Source organism: Babylonia areolata, chromosome 21 (assembly GCF_041734735.1).
Source record: "Babylonia areolata isolate BAREFJ2019XMU chromosome 21, ASM4173473v1, whole genome shotgun sequence".
NCBI classification, from domain to species: domain Eukaryota; kingdom Metazoa; phylum Mollusca; class Gastropoda; order Neogastropoda; family Buccinidae; genus Babylonia; species Babylonia areolata.
In genome coordinates this window covers 36,892,558-36,920,505 of record NC_134896.1, presented here as the reverse complement: position 1 = coordinate 36,920,505, position 27,948 = coordinate 36,892,558, and the positions used below count along the sequence as shown (strand labels likewise).

The 27,948-nt window shown below is 39.8% G+C and overlaps 1 protein-coding gene across 1 annotated transcript; it reads right to left on the bottom strand.

Moving 5' to 3' along the window:
* Positions 1–11: 11 nt before the first annotated feature.
* On the bottom strand, positions 12–27,948 carry LOC143296018 (dynein axonemal light chain 1-like). The gene is made up of 10 exons (XM_076607759.1): positions 27,898–27,948; positions 26,443–26,484; positions 24,419–24,528; positions 20,493–20,548; positions 20,036–20,091; positions 18,831–18,920; positions 15,134–15,187; positions 6,740–6,776; positions 3,619–3,702; positions 12–3,196 (listed from the first exon to the last, which is right to left on the bottom strand). Exons 1-10 carry the CDS (start codon positions 27,934–27,936, stop codon positions 3,162–3,164), a joined length of 603 nt encoding a protein of 200 aa, XP_076463874.1. The 5' UTR covers positions 27,937–27,948; the 3' UTR covers positions 12–3,161.

Genomic DNA, 27,948 nt, shown 5'->3' with positions numbered 1-27,948 from the left:
CTTGTTTTATTTTCAATTATTTATTACTCCAACCCTGTGTAAACATAAACAAAATATCAGGCAAAAAAAAATTTTTTTTAAATGGCACTCAAAAAAGGGCTCAAAGAAGAGCAACAAAGCTGGTCTATAGCATAAAAGATTATTCATATCAAGACAGATTAAAGTACTTGCAACTACCATCACTTAAAGCAAGAAGAGTAAGAGGGGACTTGATACAGACGAACAAAATATTAAATGGGTTTGACGATGTAAACAAAGCATGCTTTTTTTGTACTCCAAAGGTACACACTACAAGAAACAGTACAGACAAAATATTTAAACAGTATTCCAGAACAAATCTTAGAAAGTTAACATTTAGTAACAGAGTAACAAATTATTGGAACAAATTAACAAACAATATCAAACGTGCACCTAGTATAAATACTTTTAAGAACCTCATAGATAAACACGAGTTATTGACAAAAGCGAAATATGACTTTGATGGATAAAATGGCTGAGCTAGTCAACGACCTGACCAACAATGTAAAGGAGTAAATTTGAAGGGGCATAAAAAGCCAAAAATGGCTAAGTTGTATAAAACAACACCCCAAATCCTGATCCTGAAAAATGAATATTGGTTGTTAAACTTGCACCAAAAAACAAAAACAAAACACAACAAAAAACGGGGGAGAATCAATAAGTTACTTTTTTTTTAAATTGCAGTATTAAAAAACTGTACTGTTAAGTACAAAACTCCTGAGTTAACAAACATACAAAAAAAAAAAAAGGAAACAATAAGAAAGAAAAGATCTCTATTCATTTTTTCCCCAGAACTCAAGAATCTTAAAAAGCACTCAGAACTCTCAAGAAGTCTTCTGCTGTTCACCATCACCACTTCATGAATGATCACAGCAAACAAATTAAGCATATAATTTTTGACTGTAGCTTGATGAAGCCTTATGTACATGAAAGTGTGTCTTCGCAAGTGACTGAGAATGTTGATGTTTTTGACTTTTTGCATTCATTATCAGTTGTTTCGCTTGTCAGTTTAACGACTTCTCTTTTACGAAGTCCTTTAAGTAATTTCCTGTAATTGTATTTAGATTTTTTTTTTGGGTTCAAATTTCACCCTCATTTGCCCAGTTTCCCCCAACCCTCCATTCATTCACATCTCCCCTCCCACCCCTTCTAACTGATAATACTCAAATGTATTCATAAATACTTTAACAAAATGTCGTCAATCACCCATATGTGTGACGGGACATTAACTCACTCAGTACAGCCAATCCTCTCTTCTCCTCTACACAGACCCCTCGGATGTCCAGTGGGTGTCTCAATGACCCAACCTTTAGCTTCCGTCGTCAGAATTGTGGTATTCTTTGTCAACATTCACGTCTTCAGTATAAGAGCCTTCCGCTTGCAATATTTTGATGATGGTAATTGGGTTGAAACGCTGTTAACGTCGTCTCTTTCGCCGTTCGTATGGAAAGAGTTAAACAAAATTCCTCCTCCACAGCAAACAAAATGAAACCAGAGAAACTGAAGGAAGAGAGAAGAAGAGCATGCTGGCAAATAAGCAAATAAGAAAGAGAGGGGCTAGATAGGCAGACAACAGACAGACAGAAACAGCTTAAAAATTCTGGAAAAAGAATCTTTTTTCAGCCAAGAGCAAAAGCAGACCAATCTAATGACAATAAGCAAGACATTGACAAGTGGTTAACATACATCTTTAAAAAGGTCTAAGAAAGACTGATGATATAATCTCCACATGGTATATCTTCATATTTTCACTGATAGATGAAAATGTGAGATTCAGTTTGAATGCACTTTGGTTGTTATCAACTTTTGAAAGTATGAAAAGTCATTATGTATAGTACACAAATAAAATTAAAAATTTTTTTTTTTAAATCGGTAAAAGAAAGTATAAACACTTGTTTTACAGAACAGATTTACATAATGCAAATAACACCCATCAGCAATCAACAGCACCTGCAGACTTGTCACTGCACATCCGAAAATTGGTTCCCAGCTACCACCAGAGATTGTGGAAACGGTGTGGGCGAGTGACGCCGGTACCAGACAGACAGCAAAAGACTTCATAATGAACATTCAGAAAGATACTGTTAAACAGTTCCATTTGGTTCAAAACGATTTGAATGTTAGTTTAATTGACTCGGCAAATAAATGTCCAAGTTTGAAATAAAAGTTGAAATATCAGCCCCTACAGGGGCAAAATTTCTCTTCATTCAGTGCGCAGTTCACACTAACAAAAACTTTACGTTATGAACAAGATTTTACTGCAAAAACAGGTGCACAAGTTCTTTCCTCTTCAAGAGACAATTGCGTATTTTGGACTTCGATGTGTAGATATGTGTATATAAGTGACGCATCAATAAACAAGGTAATAAATATTTATCACACTTTTCAGACCACAAGACGATTTTGTTTTTTTCTTCAACTTTTTATCCATGCCCCTTAATTCCATGCACCTTATAACGTTTGGTTAAAATTTGTTGAAACACTGTCATGAATAAGAACTGCATTGAAGTCAACCTGCAGATAATGATAATAATGGCGATGAAGGCGAAATCGATTTTCCAACGAATCAGAACAAAACTTCTAGGGGAAGCATGGACAGGACAGGTTCAAGAAGGTGGAGACTGACAGGGCAGACATGAAAGTTGATTATGCAACACGTAAAGGACTTTCTGATGATGACGCCTGGGATTTGACATCACTTCCACATGGTTGACATAGGGACAGTGATCGACCCATCAATGCTTGACTTCTTGTTTATCGTTTTAGCATGTGCCTTATAGTATGCTGCGCATTATGTGATATCAAAATCAAATCAAAATCTTTCAAATTTGGAGGATGCACCTTACAATCTAAACACATTGTTGTCAGTAAAATATGATATTCTAATGATGATGATAATAATAATAGTAATAATGATGAAAATAGTAATAATGATAATAATAAATGGCATTTGTATAGCGCATTTCTCAAAGTAAAGTTAGACTCAATAAGCTGGCAAGACATCAAAAGTCTCCAGATTGCCTTACCATGGTCACTAGACCAATCAATGTTCTGCTGGTTGTGTCTATCAAGTCAAGAAAAACAAGGTAAAACTAAAGTAAAACAATTCTTGGGAGTGGCCTGCCCATACACTGGCAACATCACTAATCGTCTTCGTCAGATCTCACCACAGGTACACCTGAGACAGATAACATTTTGTATGTGTTAATCAACACTTCTGTGAATGACAAAGTTTATTTCCTCTATTCATACAGAGCTTGCTTCTAAAGCATCGCAACCAGTCTTTACAATTTTTTTTTTTTCACTCATGAAGTAAGAATGAATAACTTAATTCAAAATAATTCTAAAAAGATGTATAAACTGCATTTATCAATCCAAATCACACATGAACTACAATGAAGGCTTAGCCTTTCTTTTTTTTTATAATCTTAAGCCAAATTTGGTGTTGACAGACAAATTATGTAATCATGTTTATGTATGTATATTTGTGTGTGTGTGTGTGTGTGTGTGTGTGTGTGTGTGTGTGTGTGTGTGTGTGTGTTTGCATGAACCTGCATGTGTAAACAATCATCCTTGTGATAATAATGCAAGTTTGTATACCATCCAGTTTCTTGAGTTGGGTACACTTTGCATTGATACTGGCTCTGATGGTAGATGGATCTTCCACATCTAGCAGAGGATTCCCTGAAAAAGGAACAATACCCCGTTTACAACAGATGAATGATGCACACCAGCTGAAGTATTCAAATACGGAAGGCTGTCTAGGATGAGACAGGGTTTTTTCTTTTTCAGTCTGAGTACCCCCACTTTACCTGCACAATTATTGCATGTGGAGCTACAAGAAGATGCCACTTTCCTTCTTTGACTTCACACTATAGAAAGGCACAACGACTGAGTGCTTAAACTTAAACTGCTGGATTTCAAATGTGGTGCCTGAAAACAGAACATAAATGCAGACTCAATAGAATAAACCAGCAACCAAATACTACACAGATAATTATAAGTTTATAATTCACAATCCCCCCCCCCCATCCTCCCCTCCCAGCCCCCCAAAAATACAACCCCCAAAAAAACTAAAGGCTAAATCTGAAATGTTATATATTCCTGTGAGGCATAAGTATTTCAAACCAGAAGGCATCCAATGAATTTGAACAGTTCGCAGTATTTCTAATCATTTCTTTATCAATGTTACAAGTTCTGGATGCAATTTTTCAGTTTCAGTGTGGTAGATCTTTTCCCTGCAAGATTCACTTATATTAGCATTCTTATGAATAAATATTTCCAAGAACTGACGGAGAAATGTCAGCATGCATGTATCTGAGCTCAGCACAGCTCCAGAACTATACAACAGCTTTCCTTCTTGCTTCTCCTTTGTTATGTGTGGAGCAAAACAACATAGCACACAGTCACAAAAGGACGGATTTAAATATCCTCTCACTGGATGGAGCAGTCATGATTCTCTTAACTCTCTCCATACGAACGGCGAAAGAGACGATGTTAACAGCGTTTCACCCCAATTACCATCATCAAAATATTGCAAGCGGAAGGCTCTTATACTGAAGAGGTGAATGTTGACAAAGAATACCACAATTCTGACGACGGAAGCTAAAGGTTGGGTCATTGAGACACCTACTGGACATCCGAGGGGTCTGTGTAGAGGAGAAGAGAGGACTGGCCGTACTGAGTGAGTTAACTCTCACGTACCCCAGTGAACTTTTCTGCCACTGGATAAATGCTTTACTTAGAAATAGCCACCTGCATACTTTTTCCACACCTCCCTGTTTGTCTGAAAATACTGTGTCAAATCATGGAAAGCTTTGGTCAGTGTGTTTCCTCTATTCATCCAGTTCTTTCCCTCAGTATTGCCATCCATTACTTTGGCTGCTTTGGAGAGGGGTCATGTACAAGCAAGCAAGCCCCTTCTTGACATCAGATTTTCTTAAGCTGATGCATTTCCTCTCCTTCTTCTCATAAGGAGGAAGGTGGCAAATATTTAAGACGCTCATCTGCCAATACAGAATCTGAAAGAGTCTGGGTTTGAATACCACTCTCACCCTTTCTCCCAAGTCTGACTGGAAAATTGATTTGAGCATCTAGTTGTCTGCATGAGATGGTAAACCGAGTTCCTGTGTGCAGTACGCACATGACACGCTGAAAAAGAACCCATGACAACAAAAGCGTTGTCCTCTGGCAAAAGTCTGTCGAAGAAATCCACTCTGATTGGTACACAAATATAATGTGTGCACTCAATACCTGACTAAGCGCGTTGGGTTATGCTGCTGGTCGGGCATCTGCCTAGCAGATGTGGTGCAGCAAATATAGATTTGTCCGATGGGGCTCAATGCCTGACCAAGCGCGATGGGTTATGCTGCTGGTCAGCCATCTGCCTGGCAGATGTGGTGTGGCGAATATAGATTTGTCGGAATGAAGTGACGCCTCCTTGAGAAACTGAAACTGAAAGCCCCTGATAATCCTCTAAAGGATGATTCTGCCATACACAAGGAGGACAGGGGGTGGGCGCAGAACATGAAGACCATATGCAGCATCGACCAAAGACCTTTGTCCTCTTCTCCCACATGTTTGCCGCTTATGCCCATCATTGGCTAAACAAGATGAAGTGAAAAATAAACAAGAAGGAGTGGTAACTTTCTCCATGTACAAGAGACACGACTTCAAGTCAATTCTGCTTATGCCAGCACACAGGAAGTGATATAGTTTTGCCTGTTGACTCTGGCTACTGTAGCTACTGCAGAAACCTTAAAAACCAACTCTGGCACCACAGCTCAAGGAATGTAAACCCTCCCCTTCCCAGGCTGATAAGCACAACTCTGTCTCTGCCTCTCTTTCTGGCATGCTTTCACTGCTCATACCATTTCCACTCTGACTCGCATTGTGTGAAGACCTCTCTCTACCCCTCTCTGCTGAATAAAACAAAGTGTTCTCAAGTCCACCCAGTGTTCTCTCTGAATGTAATGAATGAAACCCTTAACAACAACAACATTATCATTATTACACTAGACCTAAACTTTTCTTCTTCTTCTTCCTCGCTCGTAGGCTGCAACTCCCACGCTCACTCGTATACATGTACACGAGTGGGCTTTTACGTGTATGACTGTTTTTACCCCATCATGCAGGCAGCCATACTCTGTTTTCGGGGGTGTGCATGCTGGGTATGTTCTGGTTTCCATGCCCCACCGAACGCTGACATGGATTCCAGGATCTTTAATGTGTGTATTTGATCTTCTGCTTGCGTATACACACGAAGGGTGCTCAGGTACAAGCAGGTCTGCACATATGTTGACATGGGAGATCGTTAAAATCTCCACCCTTTACCCACCAGGCGCCGTTACCGAGATTCGAACCTGCATACAAAACTCTGCTGAAAGTCACAATGCTTTAACCACTCGGCTAAAAGTCACAATGCTTTAACCACTCGGTTATACACAATATGGGGGTGTAAGAACTGTTCAGGAACTTTTCCGAATCACATCTTGATCAGAAAGGAAAGAGACTGTACTGCTAACAACTTCAGGAAATGGGAAGATGAGCTATATAATGAAAATCAGTGATTTAGTAAAAAGTAAAGTTAAAATGAAACAGAACAAAGGCCTTGTCATTGCAAGAAGAACAGAAAATGAGGTGTAAAGTACTGAACAGACAAGACAGACAGAAAAACACAGAAATACAGAAAGAGAAACAACAAAAGGACAAAAAACCTCACCAACAATCAGAAGTTCTTCCAGACACTTCAAAGTACTCTGTATGGAAGACAAAAAAACAAATGTATCACATAAAACCACACATTTCTTGATAATAACAATAAAAATGATGATGTTCATAAGTACAAGAACAGCAATATTAACTCATTAATCACTGCAGCTCTTTTCATAACAACTATGCACAAAAGCAGTGCAGCAATAAGCAGGAGAGTATTTACAATGACAGTAAAAATAACTGTTGCATCATCTCTCAAACAAGACAGAACAACTTCTGAATGGTTATCTGATCAGTGAAAATGGGTCTCTCCATAGAATTTTGCTGGGTCAACTCTTTTACTGCTATGAATTCCTTTTATACCATAGCTCTGTGCTGTATATTGCGATTCGGTTTGTCCAAACCTAATGACAAGCTTTGCAACTGGAAATAAAATATCACAGAGGAAGAAAGGTATGTCCCAGTGTAAAACCTCAACTTGTGATAATTCTAAAAATCAACAAAGAAAGTGATCAGGCATGCCACCAAGGCAGGAAAAAAAAAGAGGAAAATCAGACAACAACAAAAAATGCAGCTGAAATTGGAAAAATAAGAGGATTTTTTTTTCCTGTGGACTGAACCCACAACAGTGTCAAAAATAAAAGACTAATTAATACAGACATGGATTTTCTCAATTAGTGTAACTGTTTACTCCCCCCCCCCCCCCCCAATCTTTAGAACGAGGCTTAACATGGTACAATCCCCCCACCCCCACCCCACCCACCAAAAAAAGGGTGGGGAGGGGGGGATCCGGGGGCATGCTCCTCCGGGGAAATTTGACATTTTGAACACGAATTAGCCATATATATATAAAATCAGAGTAAGAACACATAACAACAAAACACATGGAATGGGCTTGCAAGGGTTGCTCCAACTGACTTTTTAGTGTCTATTGATTAGTATATAGTCTATATAGACACTAAAAAGTCAGTTGGAGCAATCCTTGCAAGCCCATTCCATGTGTTAGAATTTACCTGGAAAAATTGGTATTGTTACTGTAAGGGGCAAACTGGGTGTGAGAAAAGCACACAGAACATTACAAAGAAACGCTGTTAGTATGATAAAAAAAATGATCATGCATGAATTATAGCCTTACCGGACCACCAATCCACAGGTAAACTTATCCAACAGCAAAATGTCATTCAGCAAAGTTAAGTCATCCAAACAGGTCTGTCCCAGAAACAGGAAAACTTTTAGTTTTACTCTGGATGTGGTTGTAAAACAGGGGTTTTGCAGGAACATGGAGGAGGCATATGCACGTACAGGACACTCAACAAGATTTCTTTGAGAAGAAGGCTCGGATCAAAAGAAGATGTTTTAGCTGTCCGTTCAATGAAAACAGGCCTTGGCATTGACAATTTGTGTGAGTCGTTCACTGTAGCCTAGATCTACGTCGCTGTAGCCTAGAGTAAGCCGGTCAACAAACGAGACTTCCCGCGAAGCGGAAGTGAATTCTGGGATAGGCCTACTTTGATAATCATTGATTGGAAACCGGTGCAGAGCCAAAAATGACCCCCGCCTTCCAGAATTTATTGAAATGTGTCGCTCCGCGGAAATCAAAGTTTCGTGCGGCGGAATCATCTTCACTGGCGGCGGATCGATATTTTGAACGGCTGATTTGTAATGAACCACGGCGATTTTCCGCCTAACGGCGGAAAAGTATCATGCTTGAGTGATGAAGGCTGCTGAACTGATTTCAAACAACGGGAAAAACACAATAGCAAAAATCAATAGAACGTTGGGTCATATATATGTCCTTCAAACCTTTTGAAGCAAGCACTGAAAGATGTATGAGGAAATGTGCTAAAATACACCATGGACACTTTTTTTTCATGATAGTCTTCCTTCCTTTTAAAATCAGCAGTTTTGATCTCTGTCATTTCTTTAAACATTTGCATCAGTTTGAAAGGATACAATCTATTTCAAGAGACAGAAACTGAAACTGAAACTGAAAAATGTTTTAATGCCATTGACATTACAGTCCTATTGGCATGGGACACATCAGAATCATCGTTTAACACATACAAACCAAATAGCATGAATATAATATGTATCAAAGTCGCAGCAACAAACCTGCTGCAAGACAATAGAAAACACTTATGTCAAAAACGGCTATACCCACGTTCGACAAACTCTCGGCGTGATCAGCCTAAAAGAAAAGTAAGAAAAAAGAAAAGTAAACCTATACATGTTCAGTTAATTTGCACTTTCTCCGTGCATATTCAAAAACGATACAAATGTCGGCTTCTTTGAATTGACCTTCCAACCTAAACGCTATGACAGTTAAAGCTGTGTTGTTGTTGTTGTTGTTTTTTGTGGGTTTTTTTTTTGTTTTTTGTTTTTTTTCGAGACTGCAATTCTTTTGTTGTGTATGCATTTACAAGTCAGAGCAATTCTTGCTACGAAAGTGCCAAGCAAGGGCGATAAATTTAGCAAGTGACTGAATTATCTTTTCATTATCTGACAAAAGGAGATGGATGATGTCCCTTTCAACTGAAACACTTTCTTTAAAAACTTCACATTTTTTACGGATATCACTGTAGGCGTTACACACAAAAAGAAAATGAATTTCGTCTTCTGTCTGCGCCCCACACATAGGGCATGGGGGTTGAATGGATGTGTCAACAGAGTACCATCTTTTACTGGCATTCAGCCCCAATACCCTTAGCCTGAACCGAGCAAGACTAAGTCTGTGCCATTTATTGTTTAGAACTGAAATATATTTTTCCGTCTCAAATATACTCTTAAACGAAGGAAACCAGCTATATTTTTCCGAATCTTCTAAATTAGAGTGCCAATCCTGTTTGTATGAAGAAATAAGTCTATCTTTAAATTCAGATAAGAATAATTTCACATCACTAACTCCTTGACACATCCAAACGATCCTGAAACCATGAACATTTAAAACATTCTGCACATAGTATGCCCAGTTATATTTTCCAGACTCAAGTTGATTCACCATCATGAGATACGCTTGTTTACATATTCTTTCAGAAGGAAGCTGTGTTAGCCTAAGCCAGTATTTAATGCATTTAATCCAAGTTGTGATAAATAAAGGGTAACGACCAACTTCACCATAAATCATTTTATTAGATGAATGCAATGGTACTGAAAGAAAACGTTTTATAGCATATGTGTGTACTTTTTCCATTTCACTATTGTTACATAAACCCCATACTTCTGCCCCATATGACAACATTGGTACAACCTGTGAATCAAAGAGTTTCCAAAAAATGGAAAAGTCAATGCAATTTAGTTTCTTTAACGATTTTATAATTTCTATTGTTCCTTTTTTCCCTTTTCTACTGGATTCTACCCATGTGCTCTGAAGACTCAGCTTTGTGGTGAATAAAAGACCTAAATATTTGTAAGAGTTTGAAACCCTGATCTCATTGTTGCCATAAAACCATCTTTCATGCACTGAGAGATGTCCTCCTTTACGAAAAACCATGACATTTGTTTTATCCATATTTACAGAAAGATCCAATCTGTCAGCTTCCTCCTTTAAAGCATTTATCTGGTTTTGTAAGCCAACTACAGTGTCTGACAAAAGAATTATGTCATCAGCAAACAAAAGCAAAAATATCTCAACAGCACCAGGAATCAGTTGAATACCATGACTTCCCTTTTGGGCAACCTCCTTAGCAAGTTCTCCAATGAAAAAGGAAAACAGTAAAGGGCTAAGCAAACATCCCTGCTTCACTCCACGTGGACATTCAAACACTTCAGAATATACACATCTGTACCTCACACAAGCAAGTACTGAGTCATACACACTTCTAAGTGCCATGTATAATTTACCATTCACACCCTCTTTATGCAATATACTCCACAGCAAGTTCCTGTTGACAGAATCAAAAGCCTTGCAAAAATCTATAAAAGCTACATATAATTTAGTGTTCCTAAGAAGATATTTTTGAACAAGGGAGTATAATGTGAAAATATGGTCTATTGTACTATAGCCTGATCTAAATCCTGCTTGTTCCTCAATTATTTTTTCTTCTCTTTCTGCCCATTCTGTTAGCCGTTTGTTTAAAATGTTTGTGTAGACCTTACCAAGAATACTAGTAAGTGCAACACCACGGTAATTGTCTGGATTATTGGTATCACCTTTTTTATGCAGAGGGATTATAATAGATTTAGCCCAGTCTGTTGGAAATACACCTTCATTAAACAGCTTATTAAATAAATAAAGTAAGTAAAAAGTCTATTACCTGTGAACTGGAATGTTTTAACATTTCCCCTAAGATTCTATCTGGCCCTGCAGTTTTCCCATTTTTAAGAGTTCTTATACTGTTAACAATTTCTTCTCTTGAAATTGGGTCATTGAATAATGGCTCTTCAGAGTCATCTGATCCAATGTCATTGCTATCATTATCTGAACCATCATCAAACATGTTGAAAACATTGCGAAAGTGTTCGAACCACTGATTTATACTTATTTCACTATATATTGTTACCTTTCTATTTAATGTCCTAATTGTTGACCAGAAAGACTTGGAGTCCTTAATAGAATTCTTCAATCTTCTTATTTTTTCTTCTTCAAATTCTCATTTCTTTTTTCGTTTCATTTTTACATAAACTAATCGTTCTTTAACATATTGCTCTTTCAATTCATCCTTCTTTTCTTTTGTTTTTGTTCTTTGAAATGTTTTCAACAATCTCTTCACATCTTTTTTCTTTTGTTCACACTCAAAATCAAACCATTCATCCTTATTTTTCTTTCTTTTGCCAACCATCCTCACCATACATGCAGCCGCACTATACATAGCTCCAACAAAAATATCAACACTTCTATTCACATCCAAGTTCAACATCTGGGAAGCATCATCAAGATATTTTCTAAATTCATCAGAATTCTTCTTCTTCTGCGTTCACTCGTATGTACACGATTGGGCTTTTACGTGTATGACCGTTTTTACCCCGCCATGTAGGCAGCCATACTCTGTTTTCGGGGGTGTGCATGCTGGGTATGTTTTTGTTTCCGTAACCCACGGAACACTGACATGGATTACAGGATCTTTAACGTGCGTATTTGATCTTCTGCTTGCATATACACACGAAGGGGGTTCAGGCACTAGCAGGTCTGCACATATGTTGACCTGGGAGATCGTAAAAATCTCCACCCTTTATCCACCAGGCGCCGTCACCGTGATTCGAACCCGGGACCCTCAGATTGACAGTCCAACGCTTTAACCACTCGGCTATTGCGCCCGTCATCAGAATTCAATTCCTCTGTAAACATTTCTGCACTTTCTTCACACCAAACAAATTTTTTCTTCAGTGCCATAATCCTGATTCTGAACAGATTTCCTCGTGCCATTTTGCCAGGTCATTTCAATGGGAAGGTGCCAGGATTCAAGACAATCACTTACAGTCATATTACAGTTGTGGGAAAAGTGTTCAGGGACAAGAAAATAGTCAATAACACTGCACCCTTGTGGTGACACAAAAGTAAATTCCCCATCCTTGTCACCATCACAATACCCATTCAAAATACACAGATCAAACAAAAAACACAAATTCAAGAGAGACTTTCCAAAACTATTTATAGTTTGATCCTTTGAGTGTCTGTCCACGTGGTCTGTCAAACCCTGGTCATGAAAATTAAAATGTGACTCGAAATTTAACATATCTTCTTGTGTTGATTGACACAAACCAGTCCTGGCATTGAAGTCACCAAAAAACATGAAGTCTACATCACTGTCCCTCACAACCTGCAACAAACTTTCTTCTAATATAATGATTCCATCTTTTAAGTTGGTGGTATTATAAAGAGGACCACCTTCAGGTACAACATAGCAAGCAACTAAAATCATGTCTTTGTCAGTCCCAAGTACATTTTTGCTCAACCTAACAGCTACAGCATTTTCACATTCCAAATTAATTTCTTTAACATATTGTTCTAAGGATTTCTTGATTAACAACACAACACCACCCGAATTTCTCCCAAAATGTGAAAGTTTCTTTGCCGGAGCAGCAAACCTCAAAAAATCTATAAACACCCCTGAATAGTCAAATGAACTGTCAATAAATGTCTCTGTGAGGCACACAAAATCGAAAGAGTTGACATAATTAATGAATGATGTGTTATTCAATTTACTGTACAAATTTTCGATATTATAAGTCAGAAAAGACCAAGAGGTTGAATGGTCGTGCATATCCTATTTACAGTTCTTTTTACGCATTGACCTGCGGTCACCACTGTTGTTACCTTGGCCTGTCAGGTAACCACGCAGTCCGGATTGTCTGTTCGTCGATCCCTGACTCGCACTGCGCTCACCACTGGAAACACCCCCTGCGTCATGACGATGGGAAACCCAGCCAGCACGAACGTGTCCGTGAGCAGCCTGTTCAATGGCAGGCCCCGTGACGTCAGAACCAGAGGAGGCCCCGTCACCCCGCTGGGAATCCCGTGACGGCTGGCCAGTTGGCGACGCACCAGGCCCGCAGCTATCGTTGATGTGAGGAGACACCCTGTCTCCTCCACCCGTCCCCCGTGTAGAATGGTCAGCCATCGAGCCGCTCACATTACGAGGGGAACCTCTCCCCCCGCCACCACTGCCGTCCTATGCTGACTGCTGCATGGGAGAAGCACGGGCGTCACGGTCAGTTGAACCCCCACCCCGTTCTGCTGCACACTGGGTCTGCTGGTTGCAACGAGGACTGCTGCTCAGTCGGCCTTGACCCGAAACGTGTTGCTGTGACGTCACGTCTCTGCCGTGTAGTTGGCCACTGGATGACACGCCCCCTCCTCCCGTCCCCGTTGCTGCCACCTCTGAGTAGGAGCGCTGGTCTGCTGGTCTGGCTGGAACCACCACCATCGTTCCATTTCTGAAGACCGCTCTCTTCCCTTCTCTCCTTGCCTGGGCGACTATGCTGGCTTGCTGGCGTGTCAGATCATTTGAAACTCCAACACCCTTCTCTGTTAACTGGCTACGGATGTCTCTGTTAGTCAGCACTTGCATTTTGTCTCTCCACTGGGAGAAATGTGCAATCATGGGCCTCGGTTGCCCTTCTTTCGACCACCCCACTCTGTGCGCCCTGACAAAATCATCTGATGTCCATGTGCGAGCGCTTTCGATGCTGTTCAACGTGCCCACTAGTGCTGCTACACACGTGTCAAAGTTCTTTCTTTCACTGGACTGAGGGATACCAAAGAATCACAGGTTGTCTCTGCGCGAAAACCCTTCCAGCCTGTCTATCTCTGATTGTACTTGTTTTAGTTCTTCCTTCAAGTCAGAGACTGATGTTTCCAGCTGGTCTGTTTCAGCTTTCCCCTCAGTCACTTCTTCATGCAGCACAGCCACACTGTTAGCTAGGTCACTTTGGTCTTTCTCTAACTTGTTACATCTGTCATCAATTCTCCTGCACTGTTCTTTTATTTCATGCAGTTCATTTTTAATGCCACTCAGATCTTCTCTTATCAGAGATGTATGGGTGCTAATCTGCTGCTGGACTGCCGCGGTTATTGACACCAGGAGCGAGTCAGTGTTACACACCGGGCCTACCTGACTGACAGTCTCATTTCCACCTTCACCTCCACCTTTAGCTGCTTCCTCGGAGGGATAAACAGGGCCAGGGTTTTCCTCAACATCGCCACTCAAACGTAGCCGCCACATGGTGAACAACGTGTTGACAACACTGATGACAGCGATGACAGACGGCACGTGCATGGCCAGCTCCAGCGACACACCATGACACACAACGTCAGTGGCACACAACACACTGTCTACGTCACACAGCACTGTCCCTCCGATATTTTTTCCATATTCGTTCCAAGAAACATCTCCTGACGTGAACGACGTGAATGACTGTCTAGTGTTGCACACAAAACTCCACAACATTGCACTGAGCAGGGTGACAGAGAGGTAAGCCAACACAATGTCAACAGCCGATACACATTTGATACTCCGTGAAAGTGCATCGCTCACCTTGCTGTCCCAGAATTCGGTCAACCGGCCAAGTTTCACACAAAATGTTCCAATTCTGGCTCTGTAAGTCATCAAATCACACATGTTGTTTGTTTTTCAGGAACTTCAAACTAACTCTTGCTGTTGTAGTCGCTGTTTACCTGCCGAAAACGAGAGTAGCTGAACTGTCATCGAAAAATCAGCAGAGCGAACTGCAAGCCTACCGTAGTTGCCGCCATCTTTTTTCGTGAGAGAGAGAGACAGAGAGAGAGAGAGAGAATACTTGTACACATATGGACTTGAAACTCATGATTGCAAAACTCATCATTTTTTTCCTCTGAGTTGGGGGGATGGGGGGGTGGGGGGGTGGGGGGTGAGGGAGGGGGAGGGGACCAGGGATATGCAAGATATGGTTAAACTAAAAATCTGAAATCACACAGTCAACTTACCAAGGAATATACTTCAGTTATATCTTTCACGTTATTGTTGGATACGTACAAAACCTGAAATGATACCAAAGAGCAGACATTAAGAGCAATTTAGTTCATATAATTGGTACAAATTGATATATATATGAGTGTGTGTGTGTGTGTGTTTGTGTGTGTGTGTGTGTGTGTGTGTGTGTGTGTGTGTGTGTGTGTGTGTGTGTGTGTTCTTTCTTTAGTTCAGTATGTCTTTTCACTATCAAATGATATTTGATGAGGGGGAAAAAATGCACGTGTGTGTGTGTGTGTGTGTGTGTGTGTGTGTGTGTGTGTGTGTGTGTGTGCATATGCACTTTGGAGATGGGGGAGGGGGTACATGGGAAGAGGTGGTGGGATGACTGGAGTGCTGAAGTAACAGAGTATTGGGAGAGGAAGTGCTACAAAGGACATGACTGACTAACAGTGAATCATAACATGAATTATAACAGTGAATAAAACATCCCTATTAAAGTATAAAGCATGCTTATGATAATAAACACCTGATGAATTAGAGGTAGATACCAACTGGACTTCTATTAAAACATTCAGATGTGGGTTTTTTTGTGTTTTTTTTAAGTAATGAATAATTATTCAAATCATCTCCTAAGGCCAAATATGGTTTTGGTGGAAACTGGTCGGAAAGTTTTTGAACAATCAGTCGTCTTGTTTTTGGACACTGGACAAGATTGTGATCGACATTTACTTCTTTGACACATTGACTCTGTATGTTTTTACAAAATTTAGTTCAAAGGGTGATCTATACATTTAACTTTTTTGAATAGATATTGTGGTGCACTGAAGAACACTTCCTGTACATATATGTCAGCTTTGAACGCACAAGAGTGGTTGACAAAGATAAAAGTGCTTTGACATCCTGTCCCCAGTGTTGTTTGCTAACATTTTTTTTTTTTTTATATATATATAGAAAGTTTAGCCTTTTTCTTGCTCTGTTTATCATAAACTCAATGTGGTGATTCAAAGTAATTTTGGATGTTAGATCTAATATAATAATCAGTATGTATATATCGCTAAATCTTGTGCAGAGACAAATCAAAGCGCTTTCACACCAGTCAGTCACACACATTCATAACTCTAAACTGAAAAACTGAAAACAAGGAAGAAGCAGGGAAGGGAGGCTATTTTGGGAAGAGGTAGGTTTTATGGCCAGCCTTGAAAAAGCTGAGTGTGGAGGCTTGATGAAGTGAAGGAGGGAGCTCATTCCAAATGCAAGGTCCAGAGACAGAGAAAGAGAGACGGCTGACGGTGGAGTGTTTGAATCTGGGTACGCGTAAACAGAGTGGAGCCAAAGCTGATCATAGAGAGCGAGATGGGGTGCAGATGTGAAGGCTACCACAGGGATAGGAAGAGGCAGATTTGTGAATACATTTATAACATAGATTTCTGATCTTGTACTTTATTCTGTGTGAGACAGGGAGCCAATGGAGATGTTGGGCCGAGCCTGTTTCTACTCTACATCAATGACCTACCGACCGGACTGTCTGCCAGGGCCAGGCTCTTTGCTGAGGACAGTGCCTGCCACAAAGACATCAAGACAGCCGAAGACTAAGAGGAGCTGCAAGCGGATGTGGACACCCTAGCTTCCTGGGAACAGCGCTGGAAGATGTCTTTCCACCCCCAGAAATGTTCCAAAGTCCATATGACCCGCTGCCGGACAACTCGGGAGCACAGTTACCAACTTCACAGCCACAAACTCCAGGAGGAAACCCAGGTCTAGTACCTCGGCGTCACACTCACTAAGGACCTGAAGTGGGCCCTGCATATCTACAGCATCACCAACAAGGCAGACCAGACACTAGGCCTTGTGCGCCGCAACATCAAGGTGCCCAGTAAGACCATCAAGACTGCAGCCTACAGGGCCCTCGTCCGCCCTACCCTTGAGTATGCCAGCTGTGTGTGGGATCCCCAGACCACTGAAGACATTAATACCATCAAAAAGGTGCAGCGTAGAGCAGCTCGCTGGGTCTCACACCGCTTCCGCCAAACCTCCAGTGTGGATGACATGCTCCTTGACCTGGAATGGCCAACGCTGCAAGCCAGACGGAGGCGTGCGAGACTCACCATGTTCTACAAGGTGCACAACAGCCTCATACACATTGATTCCAAATATCTCCCCTCTGTCAGCCGCCTCAGCGACATAACTAGAAAGTCCCACCCCCTGCAATACGACATCCCATCCAACAGGACACAGTACCGGCAGATGACATTCTTTCCAAGAACCATCCCGGAATGGAACAACTTGCCCACTGAAGCCGCCACTGCGCCATCTCTGGCAGCCTTCCAGGCGAGGGTGGCAAACCTCTGACCAGCTCCAAACAACAGCAAACTACCCCCCCACACCCCCCCCCCCCCCACACACACACACACACCCCCTCCCCACAATCCTCCTAATCCTGTTAAACTTAGAACTAATTAAAACAGCCCACTCAGAACTACCCTCCGGAAAAGAATTTGTGTAGCAGATTCATCAACAAGTCGATGTTGGCTACCCATCCAAAAGAAGAAGATGTTGTAAAAGAGGAGTGATGTGCTCAGATCTTTTCTTTCTGAGAACAAGTTTGGCAGCAGAGTTTTGTAATCACTGAAGGGACTGAATGGATGAATCAGGCAAACCAGGTAATAGGGAGTTACGGTAGTCAAGGCGAGAGAGAATAAGAGAAACGGCAAGTCTAGTTGTTGTGTTGGTGAACAGATATTTCCAAACGGAACTTGTTGCGCTGTAATTGACTGTAGCAGGACTGACAGGTCTGGTAAAACGCTGAGGAAATTCCCAGAATAAACTCTCATAAATTTGGCATTCTGCTTATAATTTATGACAATACCATCTAAAGCAAATAAAGGGAGTTTTTTGGGATCAAATCTGGAGTTTTAAAAGCCCGTTTTCTCCAGACTGAGGTAGGGTTAGTCCTTTTTCTATCATAAATTTGTTAATTTTATCACTTTTGTGCTGGTGTGTGTGTGTGTGTGTGTGTGTGTGTGTGTGTGTGTAAGCATGACAGAAAGAGCGAGTGGCTAAAACTAAGTTTTACATTCAATAGTCATTTTGGTGCCTTCTCTTGTTCAGAAAAGCAAAGCATAACTGCATAACATTTTTGCCTTTTTTTTTCACAAACAAAAAACAAAAACAGAAATGAAATAAACCTGTGTATAACTGGCCATTACCTGTATTAAGCAGAGGGAAAAACATCTGTTAGTTTCAAAATTCAAGGAAAAGATCAAAATATTTATTATAATATATATATATATATATATATATATATATATATATATATATATATATATATAAATATATATATATATATATATGCATGGTTAATCTGGTCAAAGTTTGCATAATTTCTTGAGAGTTAAGTGGATATCATATGGATACTATCTTTTGCATATTATGAAATAAGATATAACCACCAACTCCCTCCTTCCCCTGCCTTAATTCTTCCGCCTCCCCCCCCCCCCCCCACTGCTTTAGAGATGATACAGAACTTTTTACATTCTAAAAATTATGTGTCAGCAGCAGCCATTCACATGCACTGAGTCTGAAGTGACAGGGAAGCCAACTGTTATACCTGTGCAATTTGGAAAAAAAAGAAAAAGAAAACAAAAACCCAAAGTCTTGATTTCATTTCAACTAATAGTGACAGCAAGAACAAACAAACAATAGTCATACCGTCAGCTTCTTCAGTGGACCCAGGCCTCTGAGTTTCTCGATTAAGTTGTGAGAGACCCACAGCTGTTCAAGGGTGTCAGCCACTGCTTCCTGGAGTTCAAAGTAAACACCCCCAATGCCTTGAATCATCACATATGCTGAACAAATCGACCAAGTCAACAACAGACAGAGAGAGAAAAACCAACAACAACAAAAAACAAAAACCCACGCACAAAAAAAAACAACAACAACATAGAAATGAGATGTTTGTTTCTACTAAATCCTGCCAATATATTTGTTTGTGTGTGGTGGATAACTGCCTCTGTCAGGTTGACTTCATCATTTTTCTTTATCTGTAATTTCTAACCTTAGCACATATTTAGCCAATATATCTTTGTGCATGATGGATAATTTCCTCTGTCAGGTTGACTACATCATTTTTCTTTATCTGTAATTTCTAACCTTAGCACATATTTAGCCAATATATCTTTGTGCACGATGGATAATTTCCTCTGTCAGGTTGACTTCATCATTTTTCTTTATCTGTAATTTCTAACCTTAGCACATATTTAGCCAATATATCTTTGTGCACGATGGATAATTTCCTCTGTCAGGTTTACACTATCAATATTTTTTTAATCTTTGACATGTAACCTTAAAGGTGATTACTTTTAAAGAAAGCAGCCTTTTTCAGCAACAATATCTGACAAAAGATTTTAACACTAATTTATAGATTTCCTTTCAAGAGCTTTGTGTAAGGAAGAGTAAATGCAGTCACCTGAAGCTAACTATAAACCACTAAGCTCATCTTCATCACTAAGTGAGTGGAGTGATGGCCTAGAGGTAACGCGTCCGCCTAGGAAGTGAGAGAATCTGAGCGCGCTGGTTCAAATCACAGCTCAGCTGCTGATATTTTCTCCCCCTCCACAAGGCCTTGAGTGGTAGTCTGGACGCTAGTCATTCGGATGCGACGATAAACTGAGGTCCCATGTGCAGCATGCATTTAGTGCACGTAAAAGAACCCACGGCAACAAAAGGGTTGTTCCAGGCAAAATTCTGTAGAAAAATCCACTTTGATAAAAAACAAATAAAACTGCACGAAAAAATACCGAAAAATGGGTGGCACTGTAGTGTAGCGACGTGCTCTCCCTGGGGAGAGCAGCCTGAATTTCACACAGAAAAATCTGTTGTGATAAAAAGAAATACAAATACAAATAACTACTCACCAGACCAGTCAAGGACTTGATGTTGTTTCTGGCAAGGGACAGTATCTTCAAATTTTCTGGAAAAAAAAAAAAAAAGATGGGAGTGTTACTGCAATAGGGTTTAAAGATGTTTCAAATCTGCCATCCCTGAAACCATTTTGATGATAAAACTTGGATCAGAGCAGGGTGAGCAGTGTGTGGCCTAAACAAACAGGCTGTAAACATTCTGCTAAATGATTAATGTCAAGTGTCCACTGGAGAGAACGTGCGCTTGCCGCATATGCAAAATGTGAGATCAAAAACTCACAAGCACAAACAAAAATGGTCCATACTATGAACCAAGCTTGTGACCACTGATTCAATCTAACACAGAATTAAAAGCCTGTTATGATCAGGAAAGGGATAATTTCTTAAACATTTCTGTTATTCTCTGTAAAGCATAGACTTCAGCAGAAAAACAAACAAACACCCAACTCACTTAGTGTGTTCAGATTTGCAATCTTTTCAATGGCATTTGTAGAAAGGGACAGCATGCTGAAACAGAAACACAAAACTGAGTAATGCTGATGTATCTGTTGTTCTCTCTCTTTTCTTTGTATTTCTTGCAGACCTTCATGCAGAATACAAGTATCACAGAATAGAAAACCCAGATGATCAACAAGGCAGAATTATCTGTAACTTGCTGGCTCTCACATTTGCTCTGAGTGTCACTTCCTAGTGATATTACCTTTCACCAGAAAATATGACAGTTCAGGTCTGAGTGGTCGACGGGCGCAATAGCCGAGTGGTTAAAGCATTGGACTGTCAATCTGAGGGTCCCGGGTTCGAATCACGGTGACAGCACCTGGTGGGTAAAGGGTGGAGATTTTTACGATCTCCCAGGTCAACATATGTGCAGACCTGCTAGTGCCTGAACCCCCTTCATGTGTATATGCAAGCAGAAGATCAAATACGTACGTTAAAGATCCTGTAATCCATGTCAGCGTTCGGTGGGTTATGGAAACAAGAACATACCCAGCATGCACACCCCCGAAAACGGAGTATGGCTGCCTACATGGCGGGGTAAAAACGGTCATACACGTAAAAGCCCACTCGTGTGCATATGAGTGAATGCAGAAGAAGAAGAAGAAGGTCTGAGTGGTAATGATCCACACCCCGCATCAAAGTCATTTTCCATTTCTGTCACGTTTATAATTATAGTTTATGTGAGATGTGTTGGGTGAAGGGTGTGAAGTAACAAACATATGGGCAGACTGACAATTACATACACAGTGCAAACACACACAAACATTCACACACACACACACACACATGCTTGTAGTCTCTGGTGTGTATGTGGGTGTGTACATGTGTGTGTGCACATGTATGTATGTATGTGTGTGTGTGTGTGTATGTGTGTGTGTGTGTGTGTATGTGTGTGTGTGTGTGTGTGTATGTGTGTGTGTGTGGGGGGGTGCATATCTATCTCCACTCAGTTTTTACAAATACATTTTCCATCGACAATGCATTTAACATCATACAAAAATTACTAGCATATTGGGTCAGTGTCAGTCAGTCACTGACTGTGACATTATGCAAAGAAAAGCACAGGACTGACACTAGCACACTGGTTGTTTTTGGTTTTTTTTTTCTTTTCAGCAAGATGACATCACCCCAACAGAGACCTATCAGGCAAAACTCAACTGGCCCAATAACTACAGACACACATACAGGCTATTCTAGATGATGTCAGCTCATCACCAGCAAGATGGAGCATTGCTGGCTGTGCAGCAAAAGTATACAATTCAATGAGACGCTTAAGAAGGAAAGAATAAACATATACTGTATAATAATATGATTGAATGATGGAAATGTGTTGCTGTTTTGCTTGTGATGCACACATTAAAAACAAGAGAGGCAAGGCCTTCAAGACTCACTTGTGATACACTTAAAAAAAAAAAAATTCTAATCGTTAACTCACTCGGGACGACAAGTTTTCTCCCTTGCTTTTCCCCACAGACGGGCCATTTGTAAGGGTTTGGAAAAAAAATGACAAAAAATACAAAATACTGTGTAAGAAAATGAAACTTTCAGAACTGGTTTATTATGTGTTGAGCTATTACATATAAAAAAAATCAAATTTCTCATCTTATTTTTACAGTTTTGCCATATGTAGAAAATAATGCCAATTTTTCACCCTGTATCACCATACCCATGCTCGCTTTCTGCATTGAATTCGCTTTCTTCTTCGTCATCATCCACCTCTTCAATGTCCGACCCTTCAGTTTGTAGCATTTCAAGTACTTCAGCAACCCCAAAACATTGCCGTCACTGCCTTGTTCGCATCACAACATTTTGAGAAGAGCCCGCTTTGCTGACAGGCTGGCACGCGAGCAGACGACCGGTCAGTGACTTTGTCAGCGTGTGTGCGAGACAGGCCACACATCATAGACTAACCAATCATACTGTTCGATTGTGGAGTGACCCAGAATAGCGCACTCTGCTTGGCTAATCACAAAATCACGTGTACAGCGCATGATGGAATTTTACTTTCGGAGAATGCTATTCCATTCCTTCGTCCGAAACCGAATACGTTTTGTGTAGGAATGCGTGAGCATTCCTTCGTCCGGAAAGAGTTAAAATGTGTTCTGTATTTGTTATTATAAAGCTTCGGGTTAAAAAAAAGAAAGAAAAAAAAGTCCTAACCAGATTCGAACCCCGCGTGTTCGTGTGAGAAGAAACTGTCTTACCTATTACACATTCGTGGCTCCTTAACTGACGTTCTAAAATTTAATATTTGAACATATTTTTTAAAGGGCGATAAATCAATTGTGGTATTCGCAGTGAGAATGCTATTTAAATCATATTATTCTGGTGTATCTTGGGCATTCAAAAAATCTTTAAGGGCAATAAAAAAATTCTTTTTAAGTCTGCAGTAAAGGAGACCTGACTATCACCGCAATCACACTGCAACATTTAGCCGTTTTCTCTAGATCTAGATAGATGTACAAGTTTAGTTACACCCGCCGGGAATGTAGTATGACACTGTCGATTCAATTTCTCTTTTATGTTCATTCTAGTTTTATAGTTTTAAAGTTGATATGAAAATTTAGTATTTTGTTAAACTAATAACATGTAGAGCCAAGTACAAGTACTTCTAAAAGTGAAAAGGACTTCATTTTGAGAAAAGTCAAGACTGGAAATTTTTTCGTTTCATCGTGATCAGTTCAAGGGTATTAACTCGCATGGTTTACAATTTTTAACTGTGAATTCCGACTGATTCTGTGGATATTTTTATGGCAGTTTGGGGCATAATCCAGTAAGTGATGAGGCGTTCACAAATCTTTCTCTGAATAAATATTTAACGGTCTCATTCTCCAACTTTCCATCACATGTTATCGTGTATTGTCCATTGAATATAGGATTGAACAGGCAGGTCAACAACTTGAAACAAAATGGCATCGTTCGCGAAGAATATCAGCACGCGCTTTGAATGTGTATAAATATGTGTACGCAATTGATTTTTGCCCATGACCTTCAGGGCTCAGTCAATAGATCTGTAAATCCACTCGTCGTACTGATTTTAGTATTTTCCGAAAAAGACCACTCGGGCGAATGAACATAGTGAAAGCCCTGTACACTGACAGTAAAACACACAAGCTTTTTATGTATTGAGTATAATTTTAAAATGTAATGTTTAAAATGAGAAAGATCAGTTTAAAGCAAATTAAGTCCCCTAGCATTAATTACAGATTAATTTCCCTTTTTTACAACTGCACCAAAACGTTTGCAAAATAAAAAAAGCTTCCATGCTTAGCAAAAGAAGTTCCTGTTTGAACAAAAAATGATAATAAAAACTGCTCTTGTTGTTGTGTCAGAATATCAGATCAAAGTGCCAAGTTTAGAGAATACAAAAAATATAAATATAACAGTAAATGCAGTTTGCATGTAATTTGGCTTTTAAAAAAAAAATTTTTTGTGCCCATCCCAATATTGTTTTAAACAAGATGACTGGAAAGAACTGAATTTTTCCTATATTTATGCCTAATTTGGTGTCAACTGACAAAGTATTTGCAGAGAAAATATCAATGTTAAAGTTTACCACGGACACACAGACACACACACATAGACAACCGAACACCGGGTTAAAACATAGACTCACTTTGTTTACACAAATGAGTCAAAAAGTAAAAAAGGAAAACTCTGGAAGGGGATAAATACATACAAAGACTGTATTCATACATACTGTGTAAGTGACCGAAAAAGACGCAATTGTTCTCTTCTTTCTGTGTGTTATTTCAATTCACTTGTATTTTTCATTTCACTTTCTGAAAAACAAAACAAATCCTGTCTTCAACATGTGGCATGTAAAAACAAGCATATTATTCCAAGCAAACATTATCATATCAAAATGAAAATACAGACGTGCAAGCCACAAGAGTGGAGAGTGATGCATCCATTTTTTCGATGGGTGGTATCTTTGCTAACAGCTTGATTTCTTTGGCTTTTTTGGCTTCCATGTGGTTGTCTTCCTCCTGGAAATGAAAGGATTTGCATTACTTTTTTTTTTTTTTTTTTTTTTTTTTTGTAAACAATTTTGATGCTGATGTGTACATCTGAATTTTGTATTAGTTACAGGTGATGATTCCCAGTAAGAAAACTATAAACATAAAACATGAAAGGCTAAGATCTTTTGCGGTTTTCAGTCACCAATTCATGCACGCCAGCAGTGGGCGTCTGTGCCACTTCAGCTTAATATGGCAACTTGATAAAACGATTTTTGGCGATGAATGTGAATGGTTTTTGCTGCATGGCATCTTCCAGTAATACACAATGATTCTCATTAGATACATGTGGTATGATCAGTGTGTGTGTTCACATAGTGTGGGGTTTACCATCGTAAGGAGGGAATTGGGAGGGAAAGGTGTGGAGGGTTTTAATGTTGGTCATATATGTCTCTTGCTTGGTTCATGGTCAGTTGTTTTTATGCCTGTTTATTATGTTTTATAATTAACTTGCTTTTTTTGTTGTTGAAAGATTGTGAAATGTATGTTATGGGCTTTGTTTTCACATATTTGAATGTCTTTAATGGTTTGATGAAGATGTACCAGTGGATTGTATTGTTTTGTGTTTTCTTTCATATCCTTTCTTGTCCGTTGTATTCATTACATTTTATGACTTTTTTTTTTTACATCACGTTGTGTTGACATGCACACAAGTATGACAGCTTTCACCAACAAAATAACTTCTTTTTGTTTTTGTTTTTTTTGTTTGTTGCCCCATCATCTGCACCGTTTCAGTGGCATTACTCCCATGCTGCTCATTTAGATTCCTCCATACACAGCCACACCCAGGTTGGTCTGTCACAGTTCCAGCGTCGGCAGTGTGCAGGGTACCATCGATGTTAGGTCGCTAGGAGGCCACACACCAGAGGAGACCCTGCACTGCTGCTGAGTCACTTCGGTGGTGTTCAGTGGTGCCTGTTCTGATTTAACGTACTTAGGACACCACCTACTAAGCCCCCTACTAACAACAATAATGGCTTAGTCGCGGAACCAGACTGAGTGAGCATCCCCCCCCCCCCCCACCCAGAGTGGAGACCACCACCACGTCCCTCAAACAACAGCCCCTCATGAATCTGCCGACACTGAGGACATTGACAGGACTCACCCCAAGCACAGAAGTGGAGGGGTATCGAAACTGAGGTCACCATGAGAGCAGGGCATGAAAGGCCACAGACTTTGAGATTGTTTTGTTTATACTGATGATGATGAAGAAGGAGGAGGATGACGATGACGATGATGATGTTGCTATGGAGGTCCATTTTGGTTTGGGACTGCGTGACAAGGCTGTACTCTACGCTTCCTGTCATAATGATATACCGGCGTTAACCAGGCCCGAGAGATACAGACACTTGCAGTGTTGGTCAGGTAATTAGAGCAACACACCCAAAGACGCATCCTTGAAGTGGATGACACTCGACTGTGTGGTCCCAGTCTCCCCATTTAAGCCCACAGCACACTCAACTCTGGGTAGGAGCCGGCCACGGGCCGAAAAACCCACCTCCACTGGAATTCGAACCCATGTCCTCGCAGCCATCAGTCCGCGACACTAACCACAAAATAACATTCTTACCTGGTGTGTGCAGCATGTGTGTGTGTGTGTGTGTGTGTGTGTCTGCGTGTGTGGTAAGATCATATACATTATTTCATGTTGTAGTTTCACTTTTACTGGCCTACGGTCATTTTCATCCTTTGTGTTTAGGCCTATTTTAGTGTGTGTGTGTGTGTGTGTGTGTGTGTGTGTGTGTGTGTGTGTGTGTGTCTGTGTGTGTGTCTGTGTCTGTGTGTCTGTGTGTCTGAGAGAGAGAGAGAGAGACAGACAGACAGACAGACAGACATACATACAGAGAGAGACAGACAATAAGAATGAGAGAGTGAGTTGTTTACCCATTTGGCAAGGGCCTCTTTGATCGTCGTTGCTCCTTTCGACTGAACAAACAAACAAAAAACCAATTAAACCTAAACTTGCAAATAATATGAATTCAACTAATTCAACTTAAGGACTTATATAAGTTACAGGAATGGTCTGATAGATGGAATCTATATTTCAACGTATCAAAGTGTTAAGTAATGCACATGGGAAAAAAAATCCTGAAAACAAATACTATATGAGACACCACACAGAACATTGAGAAATGTCAAAATAAGAAAGACCTTGGCATAACCTTTGATAATAAATCATCATTTTACATACATATACAGATATAATAAATAAAGCCAACCAGATGATAGTAGGAGTAATTAAGAGAACATTTACCTATCTAGATAAAGATTTATTTCTTAAGCTATAAAAAAAAAAGCATTGGTTATATCACAAGTAGAATATGGTAATATTGTGTGGCACCCATACCTCAAGAGACAATCTATAGCTATAGAAAGGGTAGAAAGATGAGCAACTAAGTTATCAAAAGAATGTAAATCTATGAGCTATCAACAGAGACTTATATACTTAAATCTGCATTCATTAAAGGATAGAAGGTTAAGAGGAGATCTAATAGAAACTTACAAAATGTTAAACTGCTATAATGAATAAATATTTTTAGAATGTCAGATTATGAGAATACAAGAAATTCAATGATGAAAATTTGTAAAGGGCACTGTAACACTAACCTAGGGGAAAATTCATTAGCTAATCATATCATATCATATCAAGTGTCACGGCTTTTCGGCTTTATCAGCCTTTTGCCTGATTAATTATGACTTAATTTTTTTTTCTTTTCATACTTTATATAATAGTGCGCAATTCCTAATGTTATGGCTAGCTTCCTATGGAGAAATTATAACTTGGAATCCATAATCCTTCCAGTGTTTATCAAATAAATTCTTAAAACTGTTAAGTGTTCCTGCTGTGACAATGTTACTGGGCTGATTATTCCAGAAGTTAACAACTCTGTTAGTAAAAAAAAAAAAAAAAAAAAGTGTGAAAAAAGGTTTGATTTGGTGAATTTCTTCATTAGTTTTAGTGGGTGGCCCCAGCGGGAAAAAGCGGGAAAGAGCCTTCCACAGATGCTGAGACTATGAATATGGCATGCACTACCAATTGCAACTAAATTTGCACAAAATACTAATGTGTTAAAAAAAAATCTCCTTGACATGAACATCAATTTAACAGAAAAAAATTTGACTTGACGAATGAATTACAGGAAATGAAAATGCTTACGCGTGTCCCACAAATAAATGGAGACAGATATTGAAGGGGACATAAAAAAAAAAAAAAGGCCGTGAGGCCTTGCCAGTCAAACTGCCAGTCCCTACACTACTACTACTACTAATTATTATTATTAATTCATCAAAATATTAACGTCGATGACATTGACATCAATAACAAGTGCGAGCACTAACCATGTTGATGTATCTGCAGGTTACCAAGGTCCGTGTCATGGAAACCAAGGA

What these genes read in the sequence shown, in the direction of transcription:
- LOC143296018 (XM_076607759.1), bottom strand. Translation starts at nt 27,936, where the DNA reads ATGACACGGACCTTGGTAACCTGCAGATACATCAACATG. An exon ending in TGCAAATCTGAACACACTAA is followed by an intron (nt 20,092 to 20,492) that starts GTGAGTTGGGTG and finishes TTTTTTTTCCAG; the next exon opens with AAAATTTGAAGATACTGTCC. An exon ending in GGAAGAACTTCTGATTGTTG is followed by an intron (nt 3,703 to 6,739) that starts GTGAGGTTTTTT and finishes TTCCTTTTTCAG; the next exon opens with GGAATCCTCTGCTAGATGTG.